At 36.0% G+C, this 12,392-nt stretch overlaps 1 protein-coding gene across 1 annotated transcript in view; it reads right to left on the reverse strand.

Moving 5' to 3' along the window:
• The window catches only part of LOC118205901 (cartilage oligomeric matrix protein-like), a 242,136-nt gene that overhangs the window by 63,426 nt on the left and 166,318 nt on the right, over window positions 1-12,392 (reverse strand). Inside the window, exon 14 of the mRNA XM_035378174.2 lies at window positions 10,699-10,873. Within this exon, the coding sequence (XP_035234065.1) occupies window positions 10,699-10,873 (175 nt within the window). The remainder of the gene's footprint in view (window positions 1-10,698; window positions 10,874-12,392) is intronic.

The raw sequence follows: 12,392 nt of genomic DNA on the forward strand, positions 1-12,392 counted from the left end.
TGTAAATTTAGCTATCAGGAACTTAAATGTTTTATTAACATTAATAACAACATTTTGCTGTGTACATGACGGCCGCATAAAACCAAGGATAGCTTGATAAAATTTATTTTTACCAAAAGAAACACTTCACAGTTCTAGAACTTTCCACAAAAGCATTCGTGCAGCTCTTCTCAATATCCCAGAACACAGTTAGTAGTTGAACTCCAAACTGATAAGAACGTTAAACACAAGGCAATGCACAGTGCATCTAAAAGGTGAAGTTCTTACGGATATCTCAATACCCCGAAGTATGCCCTAAATAAGAGAGAAACTGACACTCTCTATGGTTTTATATAGTCCCCCCCCCAGTCGCCGAAAAATCTCTAATATTTACCACTTCTAGAAAATAGTGGAAGGCATATGAGGGCCGGATACGTTTACAGTTACATATAGGAATCAATTACATTTATTCAATTACAAAACCAATTATAAGCGCACAAGGACTGAACCAAAATGTCGCCAAGTTTTGTAACGTTTGGCAATTTCTCGACAACTTTGGAGCAAAATTTAGTTGGCGAAACCATCGACCATCGCCAACTTGGCGATAAGTCGCCAATTTAGCGAGACAGCTATCCATTCAATGTTAAACAGACTTGCCCCACCCGTAACCTTATTTTTACGGCAGAGCTTCGACTCTTTCAAGTATTTTATGTTATATTATACAAAAATACGAATCAGAGGGGTCTGCCCCCTCCTGTTTCCCTACCACTAACCAACCTCTCAAGAGAAAGTTTGGCTCGCCGTATATTTTGAGTGCCACTATACATTTGCAAACATCCACGCCTTCTCGGGATTTCGAACCCTGTTGGTTGCGGCAATTACAGTCACTAACCAATTTACACCTTACACCACCGACCAGGCTTCTAAACCTAAGTAATATACAAACAGAAATGATGCCTGATCGGTGCATTTATTGATAAATTTCAATAAGTTTGCATAGTTAGAGTGTTTACGTAGTCACTAGTAGTCGTGTTATATCTTTGCACTTAGAGGGCTACGCGATTCTAATATTTAAATTTTACATATTAATGTAAATACATATCAAGTCTTGGATATCAATATTAAATGTCCATTGCTGTATAAGTATTGCACTTGTAATTTTTTATTTCAAGCATAGATAGTGTCTATTAATCGTGGTTAGTTTTCAATGTCCGATTGTTAATTTTGCGCAAGACTAATAAATCTCATTCTCTAATATAGTATCCATTGTCCATTTCCCATATCAGTTGTACTAGCTTCATGCAGTTCAGTTAATGTCCATAATAGTACATAATAGACCTTAATAGTCCATACTAATATAAATAGTCCACATCATATATTTATATTATGGCATATAAACGTAAAATAACCACAATAATTCAATGTTAGTTCATAATCGTCCGTAAAAATCAATTATTTTTCATAACTAGTACATATATTATGACATGTATGTATTATAATATGTAGCATAATTATAGATACGATAATATGATTCCATTTAGCGTAATATTTAACATTATATTATTTGCTACTCGTGTTATATTACACTAATCTTTTAATACAATACGTCTTATTCTCACATGGATCATTTATGACTTTGCACTTACAGCAGTTAGAATGATAATAAAGCCTGAGTAAAAACTTTAAGGCCAGTATAAGTTTTGAGAAAATGGAAACGTTTAAACTAAGGAGTTAAAATACCATTTGATTGATAATTATTGAGCTTAAATAAAAGTAAAAAAAGTAGAAAAATTAATTTGCAAATATTTTATTATTAGAAAATATTACAGAACACACAGATGAACATTTGAGCCTGAGTAAAACCTTTAAGGCCTACATATAAAATAACATATAAGAAAAAAATTACAAATTCTTAGAAGGTTGTGTAGGAGCCATTTCTTCGAATTACTTCAAATATTCTTGTTTTCATGGATGAAACGAGTTTTTGACAAAGGATGGGGTCGGTTTTTTACCATTCATCTTCGATAGTAGATTTCAGCTCTGTTGTTGATGTAAAATGTCTCCCATTTGCATCAACTCTTCTTGCTAAGTCACCCCAAAGGTTCTCGATTGGGTTGAGGTCAGGTGATCTAGCTGGCCATTTCACAGTTTCAACATTGCTGACTTAGAACCAATTTTTTTGTGCTGTTACTCGAATGGATCGATGCATTGTCTTGCTAATATTATAAGGTATTTCTCTGACTTCCCTAGCGTGTCTTCGTGGTAGCACGCTGGGCCAGTATTCCAGAGGTCCGTGGTTCGATTCCCGGCGAAGGCGGTTGCATATTTTTCATCTTATCTGCTTCGAAGTAACGTAATGTCTCTACAAGTGGCGCCCGAACTAAAAGGGTTGTGGATGATGATTCTCCGCACCCAGGATTTGGCGACTAGGTTCCCTAAAACCCTAGTCCCCCTTTAAAAAGGGGAGTACATAAGGCATTTCTCCCACTTCCCTAGCGTGTCTTCGTGGTGTAACGGTAGCTCGCTGGGCCAGTATTCCAGAGGTCCGTGGTTCGATTCCCGGGCGAAGGCAGTTGCATATTTTTCATCTTGTCTGCTTCGAAATAATGTCTCTACAATATTTCCAATTTTAACCAGCAAGACATTCAGCATTTGGCAAAAGATGATTTGTTAGGACATTTTGGTATCCTTGTGAATTCATTCTACCTGAAACGAATGCAATTGAGTTCACACCAATGTAAGCAAAACAGCCCCAAGTCATGACAGACCCTCCACCTAATTGGCGCTTGGAGAATATTTCTTTTTCATTTCTTATATCATGCCAGTAGAAATTCCAGCCATCTGGTCCATCCGAATTCCATTTTTTTTTTCTTCAGAAAAAAATAATTCCTATCCTCTGGTTGCCCCAGGTCATGACTTTCTAGCCAAAGTTCTAACGCTCTATTTTTTGTCTCTGCAGTAACTGAGGCTTAGTCAATTTTGCTGTATAAATGAACCTTCCAGACCTTCTAATTGTGTTATAAATCGTTTTTTGACAAACTTTTAAACCTGTCGTCTGAATCAGTTTCCTGGTTGAGTACTTTCCAGTAGATACAAGTTGGCAAACTCTTCTTTCATCACGCGAGGACAAAGCTTTAGGTCTTCTCCCAGTGTTCTTTTTACCATAATTGTCTTCCAATTTCAAAAAATTGTTGACTTCAAACTTTGATCTTCCTATCTTTATCGCAATAGCACGACTACTCATTCCTGTTGAAGACAAAGCTTCGATCTCTCCTCTTTCACGATCAATTAACTTCTTACCATTCGCCATCTTTACAAAGATCACCAATACTTCGAAGAAACGTATGATAAATATGAAAATCGCAGCGTTGTCACAAGCTAGTAGTTGCAATGGTAATTACACGATTATATTATATTTATTTTTAAAAAATGACTGGTGGCCTTAAAGATTTTACTCAGACAGAAACACTATGTAAATAACCACATGTTTCTCATAATTATGTACTTACAAATTATGTTTATAGCATTTATTTCTTATCAACGAACTTTAATAATTAATATTATTTGAATCCCTTTTATTTCAGTTTACATTTTCTCAAAACTTTTGACTGGCCTTAAAGTTTTTACTCAGGCTGTAGTACGCAAAGACAGTTATTATATTTACAATGCTGAAACCATATTACAATTATACATACTAGTATATCCCGGTTAGGCGGCCCTAATAATTCTTATTATTGAATGCTACGTAAGTAAAATGTAGAGTGCTAAAGCCACTCATCTCTGTATTAAAAGAATATGCTTTCGTTTTATAGAAACTCAGAATGCCCTTATGAATAAAGAAAACTGCGAAAAACACGATACATGTAGCCAGCTTTAACATTGGCAGTCTAAGCCGCGAGAAGTAATACTGCTGTCTAGATTTATCCAATGGCTCATTGAATATTTAAACGGATCATTATTAATTTTATAATTCAACATAATAATAAAAATCTTCATACTGCTTTTGCTTAACATGAACTTATAAAAGTATGCGCTGTTAATCATCTCGTTTAATAAGATCGCAAGCCACGAACCAATTAAACTGAAAACAGCGAATGCTAATTTTAATTGAGTTACAACCTCATCCATGAAGACTGCTCCAATCTAATCACCGAGGCCTAAGAATGCGTCACAATTTCTTTCAAGGTAATGAAAACTTTAATAAAAAGGACTTCAGGAAAAAGTTTTTCTTTTTATATACAGCATCTCGACCGTGATTTTACTTTTCAGCAAAAATTGTGAAGCGCAAACTATTAAAAGAGGTGATTATTTTTTTTTCTTTTCCTTGCCCCAGACTGTCTCTTATCTAAAAATAAAACCTTCGAAAATTCATTAATCGGCTTTGTGGAACGTTCAAGAGATAAGTAAGTATCCAATTACGGAGAATACACTCACTTAATGATATTCTGATGACTTTTCATACATCTTTTCTACTCGTATATATAAGAGATACGGCGCGGTGCATTGTAATAGATAAGTCTCTTAGTTACGCCATAGATACGAAAGTTTGACAAGTATGAAATCAGATTTGTGAAACAGAATGCATGATATTGGACTATAGAAATTCATAAAAAGAGTTTTTTTTTTTTTTAAATATGTAGTGTATCGTCTAATTTTCTAACCCGTTATTTTAAATTAAGGTACTTTTTATATAAACCTCACTTCGTTTTCCTGATAAAACGCAAATTTTCAGCATGAGCGAAATAAAAGTTAGGTAGAAGAAGGAAGTAGTTAAAGGAAGGTTTTGGATGGTGAAATCAGAGCGTGTTCTTTCTGCTTGAAGACCACGTCGCTAACGGCGTTGAGTTATTCTTACCGTTAAACTTGTTACTTAAGTAAGAGCCAACTTGCAAGATAAACTTCAATTTTGAAGTTACTCATTTCCTTTTGATTTAAGCCAAAAGCGTTGGCTTTTGTAAACACAAGTTGGTGACGACTTTTTTTGAATTATTAAGAGGTTCTTTACACCCTTCTGCTGACTCTGTAATACTTTAAAAGACTTGGTGATAATTCACCGAACAGTCTTCAACTTCGCATACATTAGCAAAGAGAACACGACGTTACAAAGTTTCAGTTCTAGTCTTATTGTTCTAAAAGTGTTTTAAAGCTTAATCTCGCAATATTTTAATGTTTGTTTCCTTTTTACTTTATGAAGTATTTTCTCCCTCCTTCCAGCATGCTTTCGTGATGTAACGGTTATCACACTTGGCGCGTATTTGAGAGGTACAGGGTTCGAGTCCCGTCGAAGGCACTGATCATCTTTCATGTCTCCTGTTTCCCAAAACCCTAATCAATCTACAGTGGCACCCAAACTAAAAGGTGGTATATGATATTTCTTCACCACCAGGATTTGGCGACTGGGTCCCCTAATCTCCAATCGCCCCAGGGGAAGTATATATGGTATTTTCTCCCTCTTTACAGCATGCCTTCGTGGTGTAACTGTTAGGATATTCGGAGCGTATTCGAGAAGTCCAGGGTTTGAGCCCCGGCGAGGGCATTGCTCATCTTTCATGTCTCCTGTTTCAAAATAACTTAATGACGCTATAAAGTATTTCTCCCACTTCCCTAGCGTGCCTTCGTGGTGTAACGGTAGCACGCTGGGCCGGTATTCCAGAGGTCCGTGGTTCGATTCCCGGCGAAGGCGGTTGCATATTTTTCATCTTTTTTGCTTCCAATTAACCTAAAGACTCTACAAATGGCGCCCGAACTAAACGGGTTTTGGATGATGATTCTCCGCACCCAGGATTTGGCGACTAGGTCCCCTAAAACACTAGTCGCCCTTTAAAAAAAGGGGAGTATATAAGGTATTTCTCCCACTACCCTAGCATGCCTTCGTGATGTAACGGTAGCACGCTGGGCTGGTATTCCAGAGGTCCGTGGTTCCATTCCCGGCGAAGGCGGTTGCATATTTTTCATCTTTTCTGCTTCCAATTAACCTAATGACTCTATAACGCTATAACCTTTCTCTTATTCAATAAATTCCGATATCCTCTTCAGTTTATTTGTTTGCACATGTATCAGATTGAAATTTTCAAAGATGAATTCTCTTTGCTAACGTGAACTTTTTTGATAAATTATTTTAATGTGCGTTAGTATTACAGTTCGATGCATCTCAAATGAATTCTGTATCTTTTACATACATTAGCTCCTACATCCTATCACTGCACTTCGATTATTTAGAATTAAATAAAATTCCGTAAGAAATTGAAATTCATAAAGCGCACTTTTACTCTTTTATGTGGGTAAACATTTTTACTCAATTCAGTTTAGATTACAGAATATTTTGCTCCTCGGACGAAGGTCTGCTTAATTTTCTCTGAAAATGCATAAAAAGCACTTCTGTAGTACTGAAATAATCAATAGTCTAAAGTGGAATTTTTCCCAATTTTAAAAATTCATGTTTGTTAGCTCACCGTGCATTCTTCAAGTAAAAAACATTTAAGGAAATAGCTGTATGGTGCTTCTTATGCTTTAATACATAATAGCAAATAAAATCAAACTAAAAATCTGCTTTAGAATTCAATTTAAATTTCAGCTTTCAGTTTTATTTGAACGTATACAAACCCATTTTACCAGAATTCAAAATATAAAATGTAAAATGAAAGACCACAATTTGAATTACGCTTCAGCGTTTCATAATCCGCTTACCCGTGGAATAGGAACAAAATATTTCCTTTGAAATGTAGCGAATTCTGAATGCTGCCAAATTAGATTTCGTTCACTAGAATTGGCAACAGTATGAATGAATGTAAACTCCATGAAATGATTAATTAAATTTTCGAAGGCTATTATCCAACTGTCTAAATTTCAATTAACCTTCATACAATTCATATTCATGCTGAGACATCTTATTAATAAGGTTTTGATAATAATTTAATTTAATGCTTTTCATTCCTTTTTTATCTTTTTGAAATTTTCAAAGATGAATTCTCTTTGCTAACGTGAACTTTTTTGATAAATTATTTTAATGTGCGTTAGTATTACAGTTCAATGCATCTCAAATGAATTCTGTATCTTTTACATACATTAGCTCCTACATTCTATCACTGCACTTCGATTATTTAGAATTAAATAAAATTCCGTAAGAAATTGAAATTCATAAAACGCACTTTTACTCTTTTATGTGGGTAAACATTTTTACTCTTGCATCGAAATTTACCAAAATCTAAGCGTGATTAATATGCTTGCAGTTTCTCTTCTTTGAATTAGTCTCTCTTAAACTACTAGATAGGCAAGAAAGTAATTTTGGTTTGCACAAAGAGATAGTGCTATGTTCGTCTTGTTATTCTTCTGCCAATCTCATAATTCTTTTTATTTTGGGATTTGGCAGCTGACACTTTTAACGTGTTATAGAAACACATTCCATGTATTTTTGTTAACAAAAGTTAGTTTAAAAACTCATTAGGGTTACAGCCGAAAACATCGTAGCGTGTGTGTGTGTGTGTGTGTATTTAATTACGGCAAAGCACACTAGGGCTATCTGCCTAAGGGGAGGGATGCCTTTCGTGGAGGACTTTCTAAGGGAAACTGGCTCGTATACACGTTACACATGGGGAAAACCACGAAAACACCCATGCAGCCAGCCCGTTCGCGGGATTCGAACCTCGGACCGAACTACCAGTGTTCAGCGACTTTACCGCTCGGCCGCTGGTGGGCCCCAAAACATCGTAGCAAAAACATCGCAGACGAAAACATCGCAGCAAAAACATCGCGGACGAAAAACGACGCGGAGAAAACAACGCAAGGCGAAAACGTCGTGCTACAAAACATCGTGGGAGAAAACATCGCAAAGAGAAAACATCGCAGTTCTAAAACATCCTGGTACAAAAACATCGTAGCCGAAAATAAAACGGTTCAAAAACTTCGCAGTTTAAAACCATCATCATCGAAAATATCGTGGTGAAAAATAAAGTATCTACAAATCATCGCATGACGATAACATCGCAGACATGATTTTTTCAGACTTTAATAACTGTAAATGGATATTCCCATAATGATTTGTGAGCGCAAGATGGAAAGAAGAATAATTTTTACTTCCATATTTTTTATTACTTAATAAATTTTTGGTGAGAAAATAAAAAGGAAACTTAAGCATAGAAAATTAACGCAACTTATAGCACTTAATAGAATTTTAAACCGACATAGTTAACTAACAAAGGCCATTAGTAAATCATTTTTATAAAGTTTTTACTGGTAATTTTTCATGAAAAGTATAATCTATAAGTAGCATTTAATTTTCTTTGCTTAAGTTTCCTTCTTACTTTTCCAGCAACAATTTACTAGTTAATAAAAAAATGTGAAAGTAAAAATTATCCTTCTTTACATCTTGCGCTCACATATCATTATGGAAATATTGATTTACAATTATTAAAACCTGAAAAAAAGCATGTCTGCGATGTTATCGTCATGCGATGATTTGTAGATACTTTATTCTTTAGCACGATATTTTCGACGACGAAGTTTTTAAACTGCGAAGTTTTTTAACCGCTTTATTTGCTACGATGATGTTTTGTACCAAGATGTTTTAGAACTGCGATGTTTTCTCTTTGCAATGTTTTCTCCCACGATGTTTTGCAGCACGACGTTTTCGCCTTGCGTTGTTTCCTCCGCGACGTTTTCGTCCACGATGCTTTTGCCGCGATTTTATCGGCGGACACCAGTCATTAGTATATTTCGAAGGAGGCGTGAAAAATGAACAATGACCTTGCTTCTGGTACTCGAACCTGGATCTCTCGAATACGCGTCGAGTGTGCTACCGTTACACTACGAAGGCATGCAGAAAGGAGGGAGATATTATTTTATATACTCCTCCTTTTAAAGGGCGACTGGGGATTAGGAGACCCAATCGCCTAATTCTAGGGTGAAGAATCATCCTCCAACACCTTCTGGTTCGGGCGCCACTGTAGAACCATTAGGTTTTTTTGAGGCAGGGAACTGAAGAAATGAGCAATGCTTTCACCGGGACTCGAACCTGGACCTCTCGAATACGCGCCGAGTGTGCTACCATTACATGACGAAGGCAAGCAGAAAGGATGGGGAAAATATAAGTTTACTGTCAGTTCTAACATGGTTTGAAAAATAAACATTTTCGACATATTTCACTTTTTTATTTTTAAAAAGGCAAGAAAGCGGCTGAGGTTCACAAAGAGATATGAGAAGTTTAAGTTATTGATTGCTTAACAGAAAACTTATGTCAGAATTGGTTTAAAAATTTTCGCTCTGGAGATTTTTCACTAGAAGTTCACCAACGATCCAACCAACGAAGCCGATCTTCTGAAGCTGATGGAAGAATGAAAACCATAATTGGACCAAATCGTCATATAGCTGTGGTAAAAATTGCAAAAGAATTAAATGTATCATGCACAACAATCGCAAACCACATAAAATGAGTTCGATATTTGGGTTCCGCATAAAATGAAAAAAAAAATCACTTAACACAAGGAATCAAAACTTCAAACGTAATGCAATAGAACTTTTTTGAAACGAATTATTACTGGTGATGAAGAATGTATCGTTTAGAATAACATTAGTCGAAAATGAGCACTGTCCAAACATAATGAATCATCACAAATCATATAGAAATCTAAATTGCATCAGAAAAACCACATTCTGTCAATTTTGTGGGATTACAAATGTGTTGTATATTTGGAGCTGCTTCCAAGCACACAGAACGACCAACTCAGCTGTTTACTGCTAACAACTTACGAAATTGAACGAAGCAGTGAAAGGGAAAAAGGCCAGAATTTTGGCAAAACGCAGAGGAATCGTGTTTAACACGACAATGCGAGACCTCACACATCTTATCAGCAAAACATACGAAATTACCAGAACTTTGATGGGGTTATTCAATTCAATTCAATTCAATTATGGCAAAGCACACGAGGGCTATCTGCCTAAAGGAAGGGATGACTTCGTGGAGGACTTTATAAGGGAAACTGGCTCGTGTACACGTTACACATGGCGAAAACCACGAAAACGCCCATGCAGCCAGCCCGTTCGCGGTATTCGAACCTCGGACCGAACTGCCAGTGTTCAGCGTCTTTACCGATCGGCTGCTGGTGGGCGGAACTTTGTTGGGAAGTGATGTCACATCCCCCATAAGTCGCGACCTTGTGGCATTTTTTGGAAGTTTACAATCTTCTTAAATATTAAAAATAATTTCAGCAATAACAATGACATCAAATCGCACTTAGTAATTTTTTTTTGATGATAAAAAATACCAGCAGTTCTGTCAGCGTGGAAAAATTACAATTTATGTATAATAACATACCAATATTGATGTTTTACCAATATGAATTTAGAGCAATTCATCACACATAATTGTTATAAATAAATATACGATTCATTACATTTTATTAATAATTTTTGAATCAGATCTAGTAAAAAGTGAATTTTTGCAATAAAATCGGAAAGAGCGTGCATTTAAATAAATAAAATATCTAAACATATTGGCCTAAAATACTACTACATATTTATAATTCAATATTTATCTCCTTTATCATATTTTAAAATGTCTTTGAGACACAAAACATAATTTATGTATCAACCTTTTAAGGGCTTATTTGCTTTTGAAATGTAAGCATTTAAAAACATTAAACTTTAAGTAGAATGATAGATCTCAAAATACGAAGATCCATTAGTTGTGAAATGTTCCATGCATTAAAGAATATGTTTACGCACCATCCTGATCCGAGTCTGGGTCACAAGCATCCCCTATACCATCTCCATCTGAATCTGCCTGGTCTGGATTCGGTATTTTAGGACAGTTATCGCAAGCGTCACCTCTTCGATCAGGTCCATCTACATCAGTATCTTCTTGTTTTGGATTCGCAGTCAAGGGACAGTTATCTAAAGGCTGAAAGAAGCATAAAAGATTCAGTTAATCTACACTGCGAAAGAAAAAACTTGGACAGTTCTATATATCTCCCGCGTCTACTAGACCAATTGACGAAATTCAACTTGCGTTTTTCATGTTTCGAAAGCGCAACTTTGGATATATATATATTAGATTTATATATAGCATTGTTCTAACATACTCATTTTGACACAAAATCGGACTTTTTTTGAAATAACATACCAATTTTTTTTTTTCATATTTCGATTCTACCATTCAAATTACGCCAAACTGCCAAGTTTTGTAAAAATCGCGAGAATACTTTTTAAAAAATTAGCTCTCAAAATTTTAGCTCCACAATATTAACTGAGTTTGGTATATATTTATTAATATCTCTTTTTTTTATTATTAAACTTATATGATTCTTCCTTTCACATTTCGAAATTTAGGTTCATTTCAAATAACATTCGCCCATTTTTTATGATTTATTTTTAAAATTTGTATTTTTAAATAATTTTTATAAATTTTTCGGAAAAGTTTTGAGTTATAATCTACAAACTTTTCACCATCATCTTAAAACAGATGTATTTCTAAGCATACCTGCAAAAAATTATACTATTTTATTCAAAATTTCCGAAGATTGCCGGGGATTTATATATTGGCGCGTTTTGAAATTCGGCATATTTGTTGTAATCGATAAGAACATCAAATGTGGTTTAGGCACTTTGTTAAAATTATTTGAAAGGAGGAACGATGTGACTTTTTTCTGCTCATGCACAATGTAAAAAGATAGGAACGGTGTGACTTTTCTTCCGCTCCAGCACAATAGAGGGATGGGAAAGAAAAATGGGTTGCCATATACGAGGGTTGGGGCAAAAGTCATGCCAACTATTTTTTTCTTGTAGATATGTGAACGGATCACAAAACGTATATGTGTCGTGTGTCGTGTGGAAGTTCTGAAGGCATAGTTTGTATGCAGAAAAACAGATGGCTCTGTGATAGCTGGCTGTGTGGTAGCGAGGGCTCTGAAATCAGTCAGTTGGTGAGTCCGTGTGAGATGAAAAGTAACCCGTGTTGAGCAGCACGCTTACATCAAAATAGCCGTTCTTCGAGGAAGAAATGCGATGGAATGTCACAGTGAATTAGTAGAAGCCCTTGGGAATAATGCCCTACCATATCGTACAGTAGCACGGTGGGTAGGAAAGTTTCATCAAGGACGTGTGTAAACCAGTGATGAGCAACGTTCGGGACGACCGGTGTGTGTGCGGACCGACATGACACTTGCCGTCATCGAGCACCTCATGGATGAAGACAGACGATGGACGTTACTGGAGTTAGAGAAGGCAAGTGGCATCGAGAAATGCACCATCCACAGGATATTGCGTAATGAGCTAGCGTCAGAATCCTTCCTCAGTCAAATTTATGGTGATCGTCGCGTATGACGTCAAGGGTGTCATTGTTTACTACTTTGTTCCTCATGGCAGAACAGTGACCGCACAGTACTACAGGGACTTCCTGGTGCGACGTGGCGTTCAGGATA

This window comes from Stegodyphus dumicola, chromosome 6 (genome assembly GCF_044657685.1).
Source record: "Stegodyphus dumicola isolate Sdum_Otavi_A_Nest chromosome 6, ASM4465768v1".
In the NCBI taxonomy this organism is placed as follows: Eukaryota; Metazoa; Arthropoda; class Arachnida; order Araneae; family Eresidae; genus Stegodyphus; species Stegodyphus dumicola.